Here is a 23942-nt window from a genome sequence, read left to right on the forward strand (position 1 = left end):
TATACTGCCCCTCTTTGTCTCTCTTTACCTGTTTTGCCTTGAAGTCTACATTGTCTGATATAAGTATGGTGACACCTGCTTTCTTATGTTTGCTATTAGCTTGGAGTATCATCTTCCATTAGTTCACCCTGAGTCTGTGTTTGTCTTTGGGGCTGAGATGTGTTTCCTGGAGGCAGCATATTGTTAAGTCTTGTTTTTTAATCCATCCTGCCACTCTGTGTCTTTTGATTGGAGAATTCAATCCATTTACAATTAGAATGAGTATTGAAATGTGGGGGCCTAATGCTGCCATTTTATCACTTGTTTTCTGGTTCTCCTGCATTCCTTTCTTTCTCATCCCATCTATTTCAGACTACCAATTCAGTTAGGTAGTTTTCTATGTTGGTTTTCTTAGTTTTCTCCTTATTTGTAATTTGTGTCTCTGTTCTAGATATTTGTTTAGTAGTTACCATGTGGTTTGTATAAAACATCTCATAGATGAGATAGTCCATTTTCTGATAGCCTCTTATTTCCTTAGATTAAGCTGGATCCATCTCTTTCCTCTTCCCCTTCTAAGTTGTTATTGTAACATCTTTTTTTCTTCTTGTGTTGTGAGTTTGTGGTTAAAATGACAAGATTATATTTATTCTTGGTGTTTCCCTTCCCTTTATCTTTAATGTTATACTTACACATTTACTAACCTGTTCTGATGGAGACCTGCAACTTTCTGATTTTGTCTTTCTACTTATCTCCTTACTCAGGGGTTTTGTAACTGCCCCCCTTTTTCTTTCACGTATGAGGATCTTCCTGAACGTTTCTTACATTGGGGGTCTTGTGGCGATGAACTCCCTTAACTTTTGTTTATCTGGGAAAGTTTTCATTTCTCCATCATATTTGAAGGATATTTTTGCTGGATAGAGTATTCTTGGCTGAAAGTTTTTGTCTTTCAGAATTCTGAATATATCATTCCACGCTCTCTGAGCCTGTGAGGTTTCTGCTGAGAAATCTGCTCATAGCCTGATAGGGCTTCCTTTGTAGGTTATTTTCTTCTGCCTTGCTGCCTTTAATATTTTATCTTTGTTATTGACTTTTGCCATCTTCACTACTGTATGCCTTGGGGTTGGTCTTTTTACATTGATAAAATTTGGAGATCTATTCACTTCTGTCACATGGATTTCCAGCTCCTTCCCAGGTTTTGGAAGTTCTCAGCTATTGTTTCTTTGGACAAGCTTTCTGCTCCATTCTCTTTCTCTTCTCCCTCTAGGATACCTATAATCCTTATGTTGCCTTTCCTAATTGAGTCAGATATTTCTCAGAGAGTTTCTTTATTTCTTTTTAGTCTTAGATCTCTCTCCTCCTCTATCTGAAGCATTTCTATATTCCTCTCCTCCAGACTGCTAATTCTGTCCTCCATATTATCAGCCCTACTATTTAGGGAGTCCATATGTTTCTTAATCTCCTCCTCTGTGTTTTTCATCTCCAACATTTCTGATTGGTTGTTCTTTATAGTATTGAGCTCTTTTGTGACATAGCATTTGAACTCGTTAAGTTGTCTATCTGTATTTTCTTTTAACTCATTGAGTTTTTTAATGATAGCTATTTTGAATTCTTTGTCATTTAGGTTATAGATTTCTGTGTCTTTGGGATTGTTTTCTGGGTACTTTTCGTTTTCCTTCTGTTCTGGAGATTTAATATATTTTTTCATACTGCTTAATGATGTGTATTTGTGCATCTGCATAGAGACAGAGTTTGGTTACTGCTTCCACTTGCTGGCACTGGGTGGGAGGGGGCAGGAGCTGTGTAATCTATGCCCACGAGAATCCCTGTCAGCTGTTTCTGACTGAGGCTAGGCCACTCCTTGGGATTGCAGTGGCCCTGTGTGGTCTCCTGTAGACTTTGGGAACACTCACACACAGGGATTTCAGGTTGCTGCTGCCTGCTCCCACAGACCCACCTAGATCCGCTCCCTCCTTAGGGACTGCAGCAGTGTTATGGGCTTTTATAGCAGCCAGGAGCTGGTTCACCCAGACTTACAGCTCTACCACTGTTTGGTCCTGCTTTATTTCACTTGCCTCCTCTGGGCTGCAGCAGAGCCATGGGCCAGAGAGGTATTTTTAAGACCTCTAAGTCTATGTCTGGCCAGTTAACTGTTGGTGAGAATTAATTGGAAAGTTAGTTTAATATACCTATTAAGTTAAAAAGCGAAATGAAACACAAATTTAAAACTCTCAGGGGTCTTTATATCTATATTTTGCAAACAAAGATTTTTGAAATGTTACAGCCTTTAAATCCCTATCTGAAAAATTAAGTAATTCAGTGACTAGGCCTATTTTGTGCTTTATAATAATACCTCTCAAGCATTAGTGTAAGGAGGAATCACACAGGTTGTTAAAAATCCTGATTTCTTGTCTACCGACCCCTCCATGCCACTGTGAGATTCTGATTCTCTGGCCCAAGAATCTGAATTTTAACAGTTCTCCAGGTGGTCTATGGGCCATCTTTTGAGGGAAAAAATTGCTCTAAATGAACCTTGAAGATCCAGTCACATTAAATTACTTTCTACTCAAAGACAAATTTTACTTTGTTCAGTACAGTAGGACCACACTTAGGAGTTTTGTGACACTGGGCAACTTTCTCCTTAGACCTCAATTGCGTCTTTGTAAATGGAGAGAATAATTTCACCCCTTGCAGTCATTTGGCCTCTTACGTGAGGTAACTGACAAGGCAGCTCCTTGCAAGGAGAGAAGGTGCTTTCCTCTCACTTCATGTCTATTCCCTCCCTTAGATTCTCTGCTGCTGTGTCTTGTACAAATCTTTTACTTTCATCTATTATTAATGTGTTTCTTCCATCTCTACATATCTAGAATTTACCTGTTGTTCAAAGTCAGGTACAAAAGTCACTAAAACTCTTCATGTCCCCTAATGAAAGGATCTTTTATTACCCCAATTCTCATACATTCCATATTGTGTCTGTCATTGCACTTACTGTGTTTTACTGTGTAACATACTTATACGTATGTCTGCACATCTTATGTCTTTTATTAGACTCCCTCATTGTCTTTCACTTATGTATCTCACAATAAGTGAAATGTGTTTGGCTTAAAAAGTGTTTATTTAATGAGTAAGTAGATGAACACAGCTTGTTGGACTGTAATAATTCTGATATTCACACATTAGCAACTATTCAATCAATATACACTTAGTAAACATACACTATTTATTCTGCAATATGCTGGATCCTGTATATGCAGGCAAAACATCTAAATAATTGTCTCTGTCTTGGTCTTTTATTTGGTATGGCCAGTTAAATTGCTTGTCAAATGTTTGCCATATGAATAAATGAACCAAAAAATACTCCAAACCACGTAGACATAGTTCATCAGGGTGTATACATCTACAGTATGTACTATAAACGTACATTAAATTATTTTTCTTTTTAAACCCTTGAATTATTCTTTATTTTTGAATACATGTGTGTGCATGCACAAATAAACCTGCACAAACATTTGAGCAAGGTTTTAAAAATTAAAAGATAAAACAATGTACAAAGTTGAAATGATGTGCTTCTCTTCTGTTTGTTCTTACCATTTCAGATGACGGAAAATTATCCTTTGAAGAATTCAAAGCATATTTTGCAGATGGTGTTCTGAGCAGGGAAGAATTACATGAGCTCTTCCATACCATCGATACGCATAATACCAAGTGAGAAACTTTTTATCACTGGATTCTGTAAACGAGGTAGAGAGCATGAACAAGTACACACCAATACAGAGAGGGAGGAAAGCTACAGGGCTCATTTTGTAATGCTCATCTATGTTTAATTCTGAGATACCTCCTCTCTAATAATTGAAATGCTCTGAAAAATTGGATATTGAATTGGAAAATAATGCTCTTCTACAGAGACTTCTCCTGAAGTAATTTTAGAGTGTGCAAAATGTAAAACAAAAGCATAGTTTATAAATCTAATTTGTCATTAAGAAGAAAGTAGAATTTTACCTTGTTTCTTAGGTTTCATCTCAGTTTTCTTCATTTAAAAATTGTCCTAAGGCCATTCTTATATTAGTTTAGTGAAATGGGAAATTACAGCAATTATCTGGACAATTCAGATGTGTTGAACTCCAAAATCACTGTGACCTCAGAGATGCAGGTAATGCAGGACGCAGAATTTTCTCTGAATAATCAATGTATACATTTATCTATCTACTTTATTTATTTTACTTATATGGATCTCTCCTTTGCATTAGTATAGCATTTATAAAGTTTCTATTAATGTTCTCATTACATTTAAAAGTATAAAATAGTGAGGAATTTAGGATATAGAACAACAGAAATGTGCTGCTTGATTTGAGTAATTGAACCAAAACACATTATTTGTGATGGTTGTGATTACAAAATTCCAATGTCGAAATGCACCATTTCAACCATGCCTTGAGACCCATCAGCAAGTCTTCTGCTTGAACAGTCACTGTCTTCCTTTAGGCAAAGTGTTGAGATGGTTCCAGGCAGTGAGCTAGCATGCCAAGAAAATGCTCTGGTGCTATATCTGTGCACAGACATTTGCTTGCAGCAGACTGATACAAAAAATTAAAGATTAAATTCACTTTACTCAAGCAACTGAATATTTTTAAAACAACCAGTTTATAAATTTCTTGATTTCTGTTGGGGTTTCAAATTCCCTATGAAATGGCTTAACGTTTTTGTTGTCAGAAACAGTATCAGCAGATAACTGTATCAGAAATTCCGTTCTGTCCAACAAATCTAAGAATATCAAGTTCCCAGTAGGTACTGGTGGTGGAACATGTAACCAGCCTGTAGTTTAGTGGAGCAATAGACTCATTAACTGGTCTTTCAAAATAATATCATAAATGCTGTGATTGAGGTTTTTCGGGGCATTTTAGGATGACAAAGGGGAAAATTTTAGCCCTATTAGGTAGGCTCAGGGAATATTCCTAAGATTAGGTAGCCAGGAACTGAGTCTTTATGGGAGAGTAGAAATTGGTTAGGTAAAGAAAGAGTAGGGGAATATTCCAATCAGAGGGGAAAGCATAAGAAAAGACCCAGAAGCATAAAGTGAATGGGAGCGACAGATATTTTCTTATTACCAAATGACAATTGTAAGGCTGAGTGTAGGAATAGAAGAATCTGGAGAGGAAAGAATGGGCCAGACAAGAAGGAATTTGCATTATGAGACTGCAAAAGTCTTCAACTTAACTTATAGGCCAGGGAAAGCCACGGAATAAGTTACGCCAGGTAGCAACATCTTTGTGGGTCATCGTGGCTGTACTCAAGGATAGGCTTAAGGGGTAAAGGTGGAGGAAGACTACAGATGTTAGCTGAATCCTTAATTACTGCTAGGGAATAATGTTTATGCATGGAAGAAAGAAAGCCATGTTGTACCATTCTGAGAAATGATACTTGAGTGAAACAAAGAGCAGAGGCTCCCTTTGTGGCTCAGATGTTGGAAGTTGAGATGCTGATATTCCACCATGTATGTTGATTATTCTTTCCTCTTCACATTTGTTATTAAAGTTTTAACAATATCCAGGTTTGGAACGATTATTGATTGTCATAGTTCCAGAATTAGGTGTCATGGAGGTTTTTCAATACATATTTACTTATATTAACGAAAAGTAAAGTTTTCAGTAAACCTTATTGGCCTGATTTTGCTACTTTATTTATATATTTATTAGTTGGAATTACTTGGAAAAGCATTAAGATTACATTAAGTGCTAAAGAAGTATATATAATGGTTTATACAGTGAGTTTAAAGGAATAATTATTACTACTAGTTACTCTCATATATACATAAGTAACAACAAGAGGTGTTTACTGATCATAATGGTATTCAACTTAATTTGGAGCTAAAGTATGTTAGATATTGACTTCTGAATTATATCCATGAAATTCCTTTTAAAAAGACCCCGGATGCCAGTGTTGGGCTTTGATCTTTTAAGGAGATTAATTCAAACATTGGCGCCAAAGTTTCAGAGCTGTACTTCAAGCAAGTGATAACTTTTATCTTTGCACTATCCAAGTTTTAATTATTTTAGTGATTGTACTGTATATGCTATATATCTTTCCCTTTCACATGCCTTCAAAGGAAATATGTTCTCATATGGTCAACATCCACAACCACTCTAATTTGATCAAGGGTACAGCATGGCCTGAAGGAGCCAGTTCATACATAGATTGGACCAAGTCAGTCAGACTCATTGTCTCATGTTTATGGGGAACCGTGAGAGTCAGAAACCACAAATGTTTGCTGCTGAGGCCCCTAGGACTGCCTGGCTCCTGCTCTTCCTGGTATCCGGAGGTTTAGCTTTTATTTTGGAGTCCATTAAATCATGATCTACTTAATACACTACCTTTGCTTAAGTTTATTGAGCAGGATTCTCTTCAATGCAAAAGTGTGTTCTAAGACAGTATTACCTTACCTCATCCCTGCCATGTGTGGAAATCCGGGTATCTTTGCTATAAACATTATATTTTGCCATGTTTGAAAAGTGACATAAAAACTGAAAATATTTGGAAAGAAAGAAGGAAAATACTGCGAGCGTATCTTGCTAATTAAATTTTTCCCTTTTGTCTATTAAAGAATATTCTTAAAATATTTTGCTTATCATGAGAAGTAAATATTATTTAGGAACATAATTATAGCTGTGCCTATATTATAACATAATTAAGGCATTTTAAATATCAAAATTAAGTAAACTATTCCTTGTAAAGTGACTTCAAAAAAACCTTCAAGTAAACCTACAGATTTTCAGAAATCATGTTTTTATAGGTAGATTTTTAAATGAACAAACTATAAACATGGAACTGTGCATGCCTAAAAAATGTTTTGACAAATAAAAAATATATGTTGCCACTTCCACATGTATTTAGGTAGCAGTCTTAATTTCCAAATCCAACTCTTCTGTTTGTTTTTTCTATCGTTTCATTTATTCATTTCTTTGCTCTTTCAATTAAAAAAATCAATATATTCATTTGAGAAATTATGTTAACAGCGTTTCACTGCACTGTTTAGTAAGCCCTGGAGCCACTTAGATCTTTTCGATCAAATTTTCTCTGATGGATGCAAGTAAACTATAACAAACAAACAGAAGAACAAACTCCAAATGCAAAAACAAACCCAAATACATGCAACCTCATAAGAACTCACATATTTGAGACTGTGCAAGGATTTCTGGATATGAATATTACCAAGGTTGGAAGTACTCACATATTTGAGACTGTGCAAGGATTTCTGGATATGAATATTACCAAGGTTGGAAGTATTTCAGCTCTGAGCCATAGAGAACATTTTTAGTGTATTTCAAAACTGAACATCAACCACATGTCTCTGTATATTGTCTAGGGAGTTGTGGTCATCCTTCTGGCCTGGCCGGGTACATGCTTAAGCCCCAAACTCAGTATAATCTCATTCTAATGAGAAGTCCGTGAATCATCTTAATTGTTTGATTAGAATTTCAAGATAATGAATGCTTTGCTGGGAATTACATTCCTAATCTATATGGCCTGAAGATTTCATTCAGAACAGAGACTTTAGGAATGAAAAGAACACTGAACGAAATAGAAGAAATTTGGAGGCATCAGAAGTCCAACTTTCCATCACCTTTTTTTAAAAAAATATTTTTTAAATTGATAGTTCTTTTCCATTATCTTAGGATAATTGGAAAACTTTCATGAGTTTTCTTCTCATATAGAATAGAGTAATTGATTGAGTGTGGAACAAAAGACAAGCTTGTTTCTGTGGATGATACCGGAGATATGTGGAAAAGAAGGTCAAAATGTACTTTTTCTCCATGTGGTCCTGCCAGCTCTTTGTATTTTTAGGGACTGCCATAAACTTACGCAGACTTAGTGAGTAACGTCTGATGTTTTTCCCTTAGTCTTTCTCCATAATCTCCCACCTAACTTAGATACTCTGGGCAGTTCTCCCATACTGCATTATCCTTATTTCTTGAGAATTTAAAAACTAGAAAAAACTATGTACATGCCTAAGAAAAACACTACCTGATTGTACCTTATACAGGTGTACTGTTTTGCCACATTTTTAGAGACTGAAAACAGAAGTCTTAAATCTTACTAGGACTCAATTCTAATCTATAACCAGGTCTCCAGTTATTGATTCCATTTGGCCTTTAGAACTAACCTGTGGCTATTGAATTTCCTTATTATTCATTCATTTTTTAGATGTGCCTTTCACTTCAATAATTTCTGAAACCCATTTACTTTCTTTGAGCATTTTTAGCTCATGAAGATATGGAGATTTCCTGAGAGTTACTTTTAAAATTCTTTTCTTTCCTGTGAAGGCATTTGATTAGCCCCACCACCATTTTCTCCTGAGTCATGCCACGCCGCAATTTGCTGTGTTGATTGGGGCTGAGGATTCCTCCCTGGAGGAAGAGCAGGGAATCAACAAAGTCTACTTTATAATTAAGAAGATTAGCGTAGTTTGGGGGACTCATAGATAATTTTAAGGAGAGTTTTTTAAGTGACATGGAAATGATTTCTCCTTAGTTTTAATTTCTGGGAAAAAAAATAGTTCAAATTTTCTCTAACAAAGGTGGTAGAAGAGCCAAATTTTGTGTCAAGGCAGTATATATATAATTTCTTAAAACATTTAATTTCTAAAAGAAATACTTAATTTTTAATTGAACAGGGAAATACATTTATTGAATGACTATGTGCCAGGCATGCACTTGCATCATTTTATTTAATTGTTATAAAAGCCAAATGAAAACGTATTATGCTTCACCGCCTACAGTTAAGGAATCTGATACAGAAAGTTAAGTAACTTGCCCAAGCTTACACAGCTAGTGTGAATAAGGGCTGGGATTATCTCAGGGCTACCTGAAAATAAAACTCGAACTCTTTCTATTGTCATTTCACCTCAGTAAATTTTCATATTTTTAGCTATTTCTTTTGTATATCAGCAATCAAAGTATTCCAAAGCTAGTTTTTAAAATCACTTTCTGGTGTTTTACTCTTCATGAAAAGGTGGCTAATTCTCTTTAGCAGTAGAATATATTTGGTTGTACAGTATAGAGGTAATTGCTTTACTTGCTGCCTTTCTCTCTTCTCTTTTGTATCTATTATGTAGAATTTTTACAGTGTGGGAGTTGCTACAAAATAGAAATGGTGTTCTTTTTCTCTGTGGACATTGTTTCCATTCTTTGCACATTTCCCTTCCCTCCATCCTATCTTTATATCTAGAATTCATCTTCTACTTTTGGACTTAGACTCCTTACCGCCCCCGGTTCCATCACTTTTCATTTGCCTTAGTTTCTCCATTGTTCTTCAGATCACTCACAGAGTTTTACTGTTTCCTTTATTCATTTGTATTAAAGGCCTTTCTTTCAAACTTTTTCAGGTATTTTATGTTTTTAATCTAATCTAAAGAATTATTCTCTGGTTGTCATATCTTCTTCCCAATAAAGAGCCTTTATTTCTCTTTTACTCTTTTTTTTTTTAAAGATTTTTTTTCCCTTTTTCTCCCCAAAGCCCCCCGGTACATAGTTGTATATCTTAGCTGTGGGTACTTCTAGTTGTGGCATGGGGGACGCCGCCTCAGCGTGGCCTGATGAGCGGTGCCATGTCGGCGCCCAGGTTTGGAACCCACGAAACACTGGGCAGCCACAGTGGAGCGCACGAGCTTAACTTCTTGGCCACAGGTCCGGCCCCTATTTCTCTTTTACTCTTAATTAAACTCTCTCTTCCCAGCAGTCATGAGACACTTGATAACGGTGAAGCAAAACTGATTACTACTTAAAGCAAAAATTGAGGAAGCTAGGTGAATTATTTATTCATTTAAATGCTATGTTCTTTATTACCTCACCAATATCCACCAAGTGGATGAAATCAAATCAGCAAAATGCTAACCCCAATCTTTTTAAAGTACATGATGCTCACTTCTTAGACAATTTCCTCTCTCTTATCTCCCTTGTCTAATGCACCAACAAATTCTGTCCTTTCTTCCCCCAATTTATTTATCCCATGACTCTATCTCATTCTCTTTTTCATTACCACCACTACCTAAGTACCAGCTTTCTGTCTTTTACAACTACATTATTTTCAGAAATGGTCAGCATGATGAAACAGTTACAATTATTTTTCTCTATGTCACCTCAAGATTTCGGAATTCTTGAAATAAATGTAGATTACAAATAACTTGAAAGTCATTGCGTACTTTTGAAATGACTGTTTTTCAAAAGCAATTTCTTTAGGGAAATATTTTCCCTCCACAATAAAAATGGTATAAATAACATATGCTTATTGTAAAAATAATTCAAACAATATAGGAATTACAAGAAAATGCATAAAAACACCTGAAGTTCCACCACCTTAGATAACTACTAGTCACATTTGGTTAACATACTTCTAATGTGTGCATTCTTTTTTAATCACAGAGAACTATTTTCTTTTGGTTTTCTTCTCCTCTCCCACCATCCACCTTTATTCCGTTTCCCATAACCAATCTTTACCAGCACCTAAAGTATAGTCTTCTGTATCTTTTTTCCATGCTTATATAATCATATACACTTCCATGTGTCTCATGAAATCCTTCTCTGAACTTCCTTATTAGGTTAAATTTCTCATTTTGTATTCTCATTGAAATATGTATCTCTTCTCCACAGCACTTATATCAGCTACAATTTTTTACTTGTTTTGTGTTTATTTGATGAATGTTCACCTCTCCTGGTCTAAACTCTATGAAGGCCCACGTCATGACTGTTTTGTTTTCCATTGATTCCCAGGACCCAGCACAGTGTATAGCACATACTGTGAGCTCAATGAGAAGGGATAGATCCCTTCTTCCCCGTACCTCTCACTATGCACTTGCCTGAATAGCCCTACCCCTCCTCTCAGCATAGTAAAGTTTTCCAGGCATCAAGGTCCACTTGACTCCATAAAAAGTAATGCTGCAATGTGGAAAGAACTCAGGAACTGGTCAAGGTTGTATTTCAATTCCTCCACTATCTAGCAATGAGCACTGTGGGTGGTCATTGTTCTTTATGGAACTTTTTTAATTTCATTGGCTATAAAATGGAGCCAACATAAAAACCCACTTTGCAAAGTTTAGCAATAATATATAAACACCTGCCACAAAATAATAATAATGATGATTATTATTAAGGTGTATTCACTAACCTCTCCTTTTTTCCTGATCTTCTTTCCCTAAATTTCTATAATTACAGTTTATGCTTTCATAAGGTACTACTTAATTATGTAGTATCATCTGTTATTTTTCCTAATTGTTTCATTAGCATGTTAATCTTGTCTCCAAATCTGATAAACTCCTTTGAAGCAAGGACATTGTTCTCCACTACTTCCAGCAATTGCTGGAATACATTCAATAGGTACTTGCTTAGTTGACTGATTGTTATAGGCATGGGACATATTGATTAAGTATAAGAATGGCATGCAAATGTACACTTTTAGAATTTGGACCCTGGCTGACTGACCATAGAAAAAGTAATGCCACTGATGGATCCTGTCAAATAAAAAAGGAAAACTGACTCTTTTTGTTGGGAACAGAGTAAATGATAAATCTGGCTTTGGACTCTTAATTAAACAAACTTTTTAAAGGTTATTTCTGTTCTAAAATAGTTATCTACTCGCGTGAATTAAGAGTCATGAAATGTAACGTTAAGATGTAAATAGGGATTATTTTTTAATTTTAACAGACTCAAAATATGTTCAAATTAGGAATTCCACTTTGTCCCAATATATTTCATGAATCTGCATTTATATGTAAAAAAAAAGTTTCCAATGCTTAAAAAGAAGCTCCTACTGCATAGAATATTATATTCCGTTTTCTGATCGTAAAAGGTTTCTTAGTGGGGAAAAAAATAGACTAAATAGCAAGAAGTTTTAGCAGTTGATTCAAACCATAATAGGAAGAAAGCTGAGCATGGGGATTAGTTGAACATTATTGTTCTTGACTCATTCACTAATGGGTTCAACGGTTTAATTTTATTTTTAAGTTTTTCTGGGAATCTTTTTAATCAACTTTAGATTAAAAACAATGATTCAGAATAATTAGAAATCTACCTGTGAAGGGTAGGGTTTTGATCGTTGGCATAAATAATTTTCCCTCCATCTTTCCATTTTCACTGCCATTGAAACTAATAAATATAGACTTTAAATTAATAGATTTAGACTTGAGACTGACACGAGTTTCTTTCTTTCTTCTTTTTGAATTGTGAATAGTTTCCAAGTGAAAATTTAGGTTGTGAAACTTGACAACTGTTATTCCAGTTGAGATTGCAGCTTCCAAGAAATTAGTCATTTATTACCTCCTTATTCATTTATTTATTCATCAAGTGTTTATTAACTATCTACAATGGATACCATGTGCCATGTATTATGCATGAATGAATAAATATTACTTCATATTTTTGGGACATATTGCTGACATATTAATGGATAGAAATTGTTTGCCAAATATCTTATTGGAAGGCTGATTTTTTGCAAAAGTGGTGTCAATGGCTCCTACTTAAGATGATTGGGAAACATGATAAGGAAATCTTGTCTATTAATATTTCCATTTCTATGCCTGTCTTTAACCCAGGATCTTTAAAATAGTTAATTCTTGGTGACAAAAATTCAATTTAACGTGTTTATGTAAATGTTTGAACAACTTATCTTTTAACAAAAATTAGATTGTCTGAAAGTTATTAGTAGGAGACTAAATTTTTATAAATAGTTTCAAAAACCCAGAGACTCCTGGGTTGTGTGTTAATGGAGATCACCTGTCTCACTTTGGCCAAAGTTCACTTCTTTAAGGAAATAATGTAGACAAGGGAAATGAAATCCCATTACTTGAGAAATAATTGATTGGAACCCCTCGTGTGGACTCATCAAGAATTGAATAGAGAGAATTACCATTTGACCTTTATTTCAAAAGTGTAAGTGAAAATAATAGAATTGTGTGTACACTCTCTGGGCCCCTGTCTCTGGTTTTTTTGGTCTCTCTCAGTCTTTTCCTCTCACTCTCTTGCTCTGATCCATCTTCAGACTTGATGTTGAAAACTTGTGTCTGTACTAGACTGACTTAAATTAGAATGGATTGTTAGAAGTCTCCAGTCTTTGAATCTTTGTTTTGCTATTTATTCTAATTCTCTTTGCATTTCTACTGTATTTTGAAATCTCAATCCCAGATTTGGCCTTTATCTTTTACATTTCAAACTTTCTTTATTGTCCATGGAGCTAATTGTGCCTATGTCCTGGCTGGTTCATGAAAACCCAAAGGGATTTTGTCTTTAATATAGAGTATATTCAGAGTGACATATTCCAATGAAAAGATCATGGTATGTTTTCTATTTACTTTTGTTTAATGTATGAAAAAATTATTATCCTCACTGTATTTGATTAGAACTATTCTCTAGAGTGAAGAAAATAACCTAGATTTCAAATCCCATGACAGAAATCCCCCTTTCATGGTCATAGACTATACAGGAAATTTCTGTCTTTAATTTATTATTTAAAGTCTTTGGCACAAAGTTTCTTAACCTGGGTAACATGAATCCCTAGAGATTAACATATAATGTTACAGATATTGCATATTTTTATTTTGGGGAAAGGGAGGAAGGATGGTTGATATATCATATCAGATGTTCAATGTTCTGTACTAAAACAGCAGAGCCACTACATGAGACTCACCTTTTCTCTTAACTTCTAAATCAAGTAAGTCACCAGCCCTTTATGAATAATTTTATATCAACCACATATATGTATATGGCAAAAAAGAGTTTAAATATTGTCAGAGGCTACCACAAAAACCCATTGAAGTTTCTTGGGAATTTCAGGGAGAGTTTCCTGGAGATTAGGGAGAGAAGGAGGCTATTAAGGTTGAACTCTGAAGTCACCCTGTGCCCAAGATTCTGTCTTGCCCATACAAACTGAGTTTGCCATTCTTTCAACAAAAAGTTACTGAGTGTTTTCTATGTGCAAGATATTGTCCTAAGTACTGAGGATATTGTGGTGAATAAAGGATTTATAGTTTAGTAGAGAAAGCAGAAAAGTAATAACTTGATTACAGGGAAATACAACTTCTTTGGGGTTGGGGTGGGGACTAACCTGGTCTAAGGGTCAATCAAGACCTCTGAGAAGAAGAGACTTTTAAGCTGAGTCATGAGATATGATCAAGAAGAGGTGTGGATATGGGTAGAGACGGAGATGAGAGAAGTTTGCAGCCAAGGAAAATAGCATATGTGGAAGTCATTAGGTGAGAGAGAGTGTGGCATTATTGGAGGAACTAAAAGACATTCATCATGCCTGTAGCATCAAGTTCAAGAGGGTGATAGTGAAAGGGACTAGAGAGGCAAACAGGGGCCCAATTGTGAAAGGCCTCATGAACCAGTTGGGCTCTTGGATTTCTACCCTCAGGTCAGTGCAGAGAATTGAGGGTCTTAAACATGGAAGTGACTGGTTTAGGTTTATGTTTTAGAAAGATAGATCTCCCCAAAATGAAGAGAATTGATGGGAGGTGACAAGTCTTGAGACAGAAAGACCAGTCAAGAGGCTGCTGCAGCTCTCCTTGAAAAAATGTTCATCTGACCATTATTTTGAAAGTCTGTACCTTTAGTCTTTCTGAGTTGGCTTAAATCTTTCTGGTCTGGAAAGATTTTAGGTGACAATTACTCTGATGCTGCAGAGTAATAGTTCTGGTTAACGTTTATTGATCATTCACTATGTGCCAGATCCTGTTTTAAGCACTTTCATTCATTGACTTATTTAATCTTTGCAACAAACCTATGTTTGAGCCCATTTTGCACATGAGGAGACTGAAACACAGAGAGATGGAGTAATTTCCCCAAGTCATACAGAGAATAAGGGATAAAGCTGGGAAGTCTGGCTCTTTATCACTACGCTGTACAGCTTCCTGTTAAATTGATTCTTGTACACTGCCTTGGAGCCTGGTAGAACAGTAATCTTTGTTTTGTTTCTGACAGCCCTGGCCAAGTAAACTTTTCATTGCTTTACTATCTTTAAATATTAAGTGAAGCTAATAATATTTTCTGACAGGAAATTGTGAAAATTCATGAAACAAATGTTAAGAAACAGTTTAGTCTACCAGCCAAGGAAGGTGGTACCTAAATATGTGAAAGTTTGTTTCACTTGGATTAGTAATAATTGTCGGTGTGGAACCACATGAAGCACAAATTCGTTATTTGTTGCTGCCTCCTGTGTTTGGAACAGGGGAAATATGATGGTGACCATGAAGCTTTACCATTTGTTTATTCTCTGCACACTGTCCTAACTCTTCTTTGGGAGATATTGCTGGTATTTGTGGCTAGAGGCACTGCTATCCTCAATCAATAGAAATCTAATCTTTTTTTGAGGAAGATGAGCCCTGAGCTAACATCTGCTGCCAATCCTCCTCTTTTTGCTGAGGAAGACTGGCCCTGAGCTAACATCTGCGCCCATCTTCCTCTACTTTATATGTGGGACACCTGCCACAGCATGGCTTGATAAGCGGTGCGTAGGTCCACATCCAGGATCTGACCCAGTGAACCCCAGGCTGCTGAAGAAGAGCACACAAACTTAACTGCTATGCCACTGGGCCAGTCCAGTAGAAATCTTATATTTCAAAAGGTGTTACCACAGAAGAAAAAAATGGTAGTAATGAGCCTGTCAGTTTAGTGACCCAAATAGTTGAATAAGTTTGATTGGAAAATGTGTGTAGAGATTACCTATCTTGGGCAGAGAGCCCTTTAAGATTAATATCTCTCTTTCTTTAGAGCCCTTGAAGTGTAAACTCCAGTTGACGGGAATTGCTTTTTTCCTAATCACGTCTTAAGGATGCAGTAGTAGCTTGGCAAATGGGTTTTCTTCGAAAAAGAAATTAGCACAGTGTAGAGATAGATGGGGGTCAAAAGGACCTTGACTTTAGTAATGAAAGGAGAATACTGGAAGTACTTAAGCTTCTAAGTATCATCTAAGAAAGGGAGTTAAGATCTGTCATATATGCTGGGGACTCCGCCTCCCTCTCTCTCCTCTTAATGTTTAGTTTCTCAACAATGAAAATGGCCTGGGGACTTGTTTTCAAAGACAGCATGGGAAGGGGGGAACTGAGTAGATTGGGTTTCCTGTCTTGAGAGACAAGAACCTTCCTGATGGATATTGGGGTGATGGAAACTGTGAGAATTAAAGAAAAGTCTTCTGAATCCTGGGAGGAATTACCAGAGGAAAAGGGCCTACAGCGGTAGCTCAGGCCTGAGAAGTAGTTTGGGACACTGAATAATCAGGAGCTCATGCAGTTCTCTAAAAGGGAGAGACTGGGGTATTCCATAAGGTGGGCCACAAGGAGCCTCCTAAAAGGTCCACCCACTTCCGAACTAAAAGGTCAACTTTTGTCCTTAGGCTTGAAGTTACATCCAGTGCAAGTCTAGATGCCTATCAAATAAATGTGATGTTACTTCTTTGTGAGTTTTTTCATTGTTTCTCATCCCTTAAAGACAAGTGCTGGGTAGAAGGGAGGATTAGTTAAGCATTGTAGAAGCTGTCTGCAGAGGAAAATCGTCACTGGGCTCTCAAGGGCCTCGCTGTGTGGGTGGGCTTCTTGGTTGCTGTACCCTGTTTGTTTTATGTAGGCTGGAACAGCTTGTCTGCTAAAGCTCTTTGCTCATCAAATGAGTCCTGGGCTGTCTAGCCCTGCACGGTGCATGATTAGAGCTTTTTAACCATACTCAGAGGCCTTTGCAATGTAGGACCTTTTCTATAACGCCAAAGAGTGCTGAGACAATTCTGCCATTTAAATGGCCAGAGGATTTTTCTTTTGTTGTCTTTCTTGATGAATCTGAGAAGATTAATACACATGTTTTTTATGGTGCGTGCTGTAAGAGTTTTACTAAAGTTGCTAAGGACTTTCAGGGCAGTGTAAATGGTATATGACTCTAAGTGCTAGAAAAGTTGCCTTAGAGATGAGGATAGATGGAAACATGTAAAGTTTACTCCACTGTTTTGTGCCTCTTCCAGAATCATTCCTTTGGTTGAATGGGTGGATAATTACTGGTCTTCTTTTTCCCTTCATATCCAAGAGGATTATAGGTAAACACGTCCCTTAGCAAAAGAAGTAGGGAAGAATCGTTTTATGTTTCCTCCCTCTGTTCTTTTTCTTTAATTTCTAAAGCAGCTATAATTTGAAGGTTCATAAATAGAAAATCTTTAATACTTTCTTATTGTGTAGCAGAGAAGTGAATTTGATGACTTTTCATTGGCTTCATTGTCTGTTGTTAGAGAAAACTGTTACATGCTTACCAACCAGAACAATGAGACATAACTAGGTGAGAAGACCCTATGGATAATTTTGACACTGAACTCTGGGATTCATTTCATTTCGCTTAAACATATTTATCAAGCACTAGCTATGGGCTAGAAACTATACAAAGGCAAAATCTAGCATAATTTTTGGACAGATGTATTTCCTTCTGAGCTGGATGTTTCTGTTCACATTTTTAGATCACTGACAAGGTATGCCAAGAAAAAGAAAAACCTTGCTTCTGCAGGGAACTTCTGGTCTAACGCCTTCATTTTACGTTTGAGGAAACTGAGTTCAAAGAAGATAATTATGACTGACTGAGCCTGGACTAGAACCCATGCTTCCTCAACCCATTTCTCCCTCTTTTTTCTATTCTGTACTGCCTCCTTGCTTATAGGTATAAGCAGACCATGAAACTCAGGTGGATGGGAAATCAGAAGTGTAACTTTTTCTTTCTATAACTTAATTTCTATTTTGAGTGTCCATTCTGCTGGGTGGTGGAAATTTAAATTTCAGTCAATTTAGAGTCATTATCCTCCATTCTTGGGGATTGTGCATAAGTCTAAGGCCTTACCTAGTGCAAAATCTTGAGAGAGGCAGGATATCTGTTCCTTTCTGTGTTCAGCTCTCCATGATGCATCTCCAGTAGTGTCTTCCTTTCCACCTGACCTTTGGTCATTAGTTCAGGCACGTCCCTTGCATTTTCCCTTTTTCTCAACACCCAACCCTTTTCAGGTCTGCCAGCTCCCTGTGCCATGTCTCTGCAGCTCTCAGGTCCTGAGGGTCCCCATAGTGTTCCCAAACCGGTCTCTATGTAGGTAATTCTGTGAAGCTGTCTCAGACATACTGTGCAGATGTATCTGCTGCTCTCATGCCAATCGAGAGAACACAGTCTTTCTATCTGGAGATGGGTCACAAGACCTTCCTATTGTCAGATCTCAAACTTTTCTAGGGTTCTACCACCAAAAAGCCACCTCTACTACCATTTCCACCTTACAGTCTTGGCCTTGAGGGGAAGACGGGATAAACAACCTTCTAATTGGAAGATAACACCTGAATCTCAGCCCTCTTCACTTTCCTTTTCTCTCTTTTCCTATTCTGCTCTAGGGAATTTCTATCTAGGCTTAGCTCTTACTGAGCTATACTCTTCTAAATATTTTATCTTATCTGGGTCTAGACTTTTGAATTTTCGAAGTCAAGAATCTGACCCCTGGTGTTAGTCAAGGTTCTCCAGAGAAGCAGAACTATTAGGATATGTATATAGACGAAGAAATTTATTTTGAGGACTTGGCTCATGCAGTTATGGAGGCCAGTTTAGTCCAAAATCTGCAGAGTGGGCCAGCAGGCTAGAGACCCAGGAAGAGCTGATGTTGCAGTTGAAATCCAAAGGCCATCTGCTAGAGAATTCTCTCTTGCTTGAGGGAGGTCTGTCTTTTTTCCATTCAGACCTTCAATTGACTGGATAAGGCCCAGCCGCATTATGGAGGGCAATCTATTTTACTCATAGATCACTGATTCAAATGCTCCTCTCATCCAAAAACACTCACAGATAGATCCAGAATAATGTTTGACTACATATCTGGGTACCATGGCCCAGCCAAGTTGACACATAAAATTAACTATCATACCCCTCTCTTGTCTGTGGTCTGCCTTGTCATTGCTTCTCTAAGACCATAACATAGTCAGTAGAAGGAAATAACGGCAGGTGCTGTGGGGGTAGAAGCAGATTGAGAGATTTTGGTCCATATTTTTAAAGTAACTACCATGCATATTATAGTACTTATAGATTTATTTCGGCTGTTATTAATTAGAACTTTTCAATATGCTACTTCATAAGTACATTTGCATCTTTGCAAGTGTTTATCTTTGGTCTTCCAGAAAAATAAAAGTTTCTTGAAAGCACGCATTGGTTCATCTGCCATTGATTACAAATACAAATATTTTTTACAAATAGTCAATTAATAAATCCCATTAATTGAAAAAAAATTTGTTTCTAACCTCAAATATGTGGTTTAACATATGGACTAACATATGGCACTATATGTTTAAGTGAGAACTATGTAATTTTCAAATAATGCTTGTCACTAAGAAAACATGATGTATAACTGCTTTCACTTAACTTGATGTATTTTTGTATTTTCTTGAGAGATGAATTTTATTATCTTTATGCAAAATCAAAGGACTCTAGTCTAGTAAAAATTCTAAGCAAAATTTTCCAAAATGAGCAATGGTTTTTGCTGCAAACAGCAGAGTGGTTTTTCTTCTTTGACTGTCATCCTTGTTCTTAATTTTTAAAGTAGATTTTCTCTGAGTGATTTTTGAAAGCCAGAAAAGTAATGCTTACATCTTCCTTTGAATTTCTGGGAGGCCACAGGGTTTTCTAGAATGAAGTACCACCTGGTACATCCTAAATTCTGTGAAGCAGAAATCAAGCTGGGCTAAGTGAACAAAAAGTGGCATATCCTTAATTGCCACAAAATAATGCCTAATTACTTTCATGCCAGCTTTAATGACATACTGAACATAGAAGATGGCATTTGATTTTAATGTGACTTACATAAAGTAACCTTTCAGAACTGGAATGACTCCACTCATTTTGCAACCTGCATTTTAATAGGTATCCTTTGGGTATGCATGCTATCAATATGGCTGACCACATTTTGGTCACTGATATCTAATGCTTTCCTAAGCTTGTTATTATAACAAAATAGCTTTTGGGTTAACATTAAAATTGCAGGAGGAATTATTTTACTCTGTGCTCTTGATACCTCAAAAAGAAAGAAAATAGACATTTTATTGTCATCAAAATGGAAACTGCAGTTATTACATCATAATAGATTTAATCTGTGAACTTGCTTGATCTCTAGATGCAACTATGATAGTTCTAGAAACTTCAAAAAAACTACCTCAATAAATGTTTTAGAGTGTTCTTATTGTAAGAGACTAGCTAGGACTGGTCTTTGGCGTTTTATAGCAAAAGATTTAGTTTTAAGTACCTTCAATAATGAGAATGGATTAATTAAAAAATCAGATATTTTTTCATTTTATGCTATTTTCTATTCATTTATTCTATGATTATTTATTGAGTGCTTACTATATGCCAAACTGTCTAGACTAGAATCGACCTATAGTTTAAAAGAACAGACTAATTTAGATTGCTATTTCTAGCATTTGTTATTTTTATGGCAGAAGATTAAAAGATTTTATTTAAAAATTTTCCAGTATTATTTATTTTTTAATAAAACTATTAACAAAATATCATAGTTGATTATTGTATGTAGTTATAATTTCCATTTTTGTAATAAAATTATTTGCTTTTGTACTTGAACTCTCCAAAGCAGAAAGAGAATAATTCCATATAACCTGTCAAGCAGAGTAGTAGCCAATTAACTCCAAATCATTTAAATTTCCTCTTCTAGTTGTCAGAAAGGAATGGAGAGAGGAAGATCAGAAATGGAGATGTGCAAAGAGAAATTAGAGGTATAAAAGAAAAGTAAATAAAGTGGGGAAGGAAAAGAGAATTACATGTTTGATTTTAAGGTCCATTTTCTCGAATGCAAAAATAACTCAATGTGATTTATGAAGTTGCCCTGGAAGAGAAAAAATTATCTTCTCTGATAGGAATGCCCCTTGATATTCACTTCAATAACTCAAAAATGGCTGTTCGCACAAACCAGCACATTTCCCCAAAGCATGTTGTGTATAGAATCAGTGAAATTAATGGAAAATGGAAAGAAGATTTAGGCTTGAAGAGATCTGGAGCAATGTCAGAGAGGCCTGGGGAACCAGGGTTCTAGAACAGATAGTGCACCCTGGAGAGAAGGGAAAGATGAATTATGTAAAGATTATTTGTCGTCAGTATGGACAGCTGATAAATATGTAACACGTGATACAGAAACACTGTAAAAATTACAAAGTCTGCTTTATGGAACAGCACAGAGGAAAGATCACTAAACTAGGAAAGAGGAGATCTAGAGTTTTGGTACTTTGTCTATATCTTATTACTGGAGTTCAAGTCTATTTCCATTGAAATTATTAAATTCCCATTTGGTTTTTAATTGTGTTTATTTCTTAACTTCCCAGTTCACAGGATCCAGTGTCACCTTCAGTAAAATGAGTTAAAATGAATTAGTATACTTTTGTTGTTGTTGTTATTAGTTTTGTTGCAGGGGGAGGGAGGGCTTTTGCAGAAATGCATCAGTAAGTCTCTCTCTGATAGCCTACATGCTTACTCATTGTGGGGAAATACCTGATTTCACCTTATGTGCATGTCTGTCAGGAAGAGTGCAAGCTACTATTTGCCAAATTCCTACTTTGTGCAAAGCACTGTTCTAAACATTTTAAGCTGTTACCTACTTTTAAATTACCACCATCTATCAAGGTCCTAAAAAATCAGTAATTTACCCAAGCTCACATAGCTTGCAATGATAGATCAGGGAATCAAACCAGAACTTTGTGGCTTCACAGTTTGAATTTTCTCATCATAACATGTTTTCTTGCCCATCTCTAATTTGGCTGCACCCATTTTAAATAGAAGAAACTAAGGTTTGAGAATGATTGAGCAATGTACCTAAGCCATGCTCTTTTATTTATAGCAAGTCACTGGTATTTCTTAGAGTATTTGTTTTTTAGCTGTTTAGGGGAGGGGATACAAGATTAAAATTCATACTCAATTTTGTCTTTTCAATTTCATTTTTATTGAAAGACAGGAAACTAGTTTTATTCACCCAATTAAAACAACACTTACAATTTTTTCTAATGATAAGCATATATTTAATATATCATTTCTTTGCCTGTCAAATTTGCAATAATTCTGAAATAAAGATAGTACTATTTGAAGCTGAGAAAAACATAGTTGTTAACACACAAAAATGTTCCCAGAGAAATCATCTCCCCTGAAGCCAGACTCCCACAGCAAAATGCTTACACGAGGAACCTTAGAGAGTGCTATGAAGGCAGGACTCTGCATGTGCTCTATGATTGCACCTGGTAAAGTACATTTGGTGGTACCCTCAAGTCAAGGATGCTGACTCAGAGAGACCGTATCACTATGTATATTATACCTGTCCAAGCTTCTTTCACTTATTATTCCTGTTGGGGTTTTCTCTGCTGTTTCTACTGCCACACCCAGAAACAGCATCATCTGACCTATCCAAGCTGTAGCAGAATACATGGAGAAAACTCCTTAGCAATAATGGCTAACAGGAAGTCACTAATAATTACATGGAGGTCGCCTGTGTCATTTCTAAGCCTTGGTTGTGATGTGTATAATTTATTATCTGTGCACATGTATGTTTGTTATTTAAAGTAACAGTAAGAGCTAATATTTATTGAGTGCTTACTCGTTGCCTGACACTGTCAAATGTTTCAAGATTTATCTCCTTTAATCCTCAGAACAACTGTAAGGCTAAATTTACCGTTATCTTCACTTTATAATTAAGGAAACTGAGCCTCAGAGCAGTTAAGGAACTTGGCTAAGATTGTGCAGCTAGAAAGTGTGAAAGTTTGCTTCAAATCCAATCAGTCTGAATCGGGAGGGTTCAGTTAGCCACCTGCCAGTGGTTCTCAACTTTGCCTGCATATTAGAATCACCTGGGAGCCTTCTAAAGCATCCCTAGGCCAAGACTGTACCTAAGACCAATTAAGGAAGACCTCGGGGGCAGGGGCTTGGCATCAGTATTTTTTGAGCTTTCTAGGTGATTCTAATGGACATCCAAGGTTGAGAGTCCCTGCACAATGACCCACTACTATTCTTGGTGCATCCTTAACTCCTGGGAGGCACTACTATTTAAGAGGTATTCATAGAACACTGAAAATAATATCAGTAAGTTAAGAAATTGATTACCCATGTGCTCAAGAATTTACCAGTCTAGGAGGGAGATGACACATGTATTACATTTTTCAACTAAATAGCAATAATAGGCAGTGCCAAATTGGTTGGAGAGAAGTAGAACCTAGTATTTTAAGGATAGGTTTAGGAGGTTCTCAAAATACCAAATTATTGTGTATATATTATATATATATGTTATATATAATACTACTATATATGATATATATTACAATTATATGGTAATGCTATAATATATATTAGTGTATATATATTATATATATATAAGTAGTTTCTGGGTGGATAAATGGATAGAGATGATTTGTAGTTTAATCAAATTCTCAATAGGATCAGTGATGCAGAAAAGGTTAAGAATCATAGCTGAGGGTTTAGAGGAGTGAAAGTTGAAGATGGGCTGGAGTGGTCCAAAACAGCATTGTGAAGAAGATGGAACACACAGGGCATTGAAGGGGCTCAATGTGACAATATGAGAGGAAAGAAGGAGGGAGTCTTTCCAGATCCAGGGAAGGGAAGGAGCAAAGTTATGGAGGTAGGAATATGTCTGCTCTGCAAGAGTAGTGTGAGATATATTTCGCCTTAGGGATCTTTGTAAGAATTTTTTTTTAACACCAGGAATGATTTTTTTTTCTTCCTTTCAGGTCTCACATTAATTAATAGATTCCCTTTATAAGACTGTGAGTGAAAGGTTCAGAACTCTAAGAAGATGCCATCTGGATGTCAGTCCGAAGGGGCTCCTACAAATCCCTTTATTTTCTATTCAAGCTAACATTCAGTAAACATCAGATATTACCCCCATGTGGCTCCTCAGATTTCTGTGATGACAAAGTCTCTGTCGGAGCTATTTCC

The 23942-nt window shown here is 36.3% G+C and overlaps 1 protein-coding gene across 3 annotated transcripts in view; it reads left to right on the plus strand.

The window, feature by feature from the left end:
• NECAB1 (N-terminal EF-hand calcium binding protein 1) overlaps positions 1-23942 on the plus strand; it is a 174292-nt gene that overhangs the window by 32845 nt on the left and 117505 nt on the right. For all 3 annotated transcript variants that reach the window (XM_070631712.1, XM_070631713.1, XM_070631714.1), the window contains exon 3: positions 3573-3681. In XM_070631712.1, the coding sequence (XP_070487813.1) occupies positions 3573-3681 (109 nt within the window). The remainder of the gene's footprint in view (positions 1-3572; positions 3682-23942) is intronic.

This window comes from Equus przewalskii, chromosome 8 (genome assembly GCF_037783145.1).
Source record: "Equus przewalskii isolate Varuska chromosome 8, EquPr2, whole genome shotgun sequence".
Taxonomy (NCBI): Eukaryota; Metazoa; Chordata; class Mammalia; order Perissodactyla; family Equidae; genus Equus; species Equus przewalskii.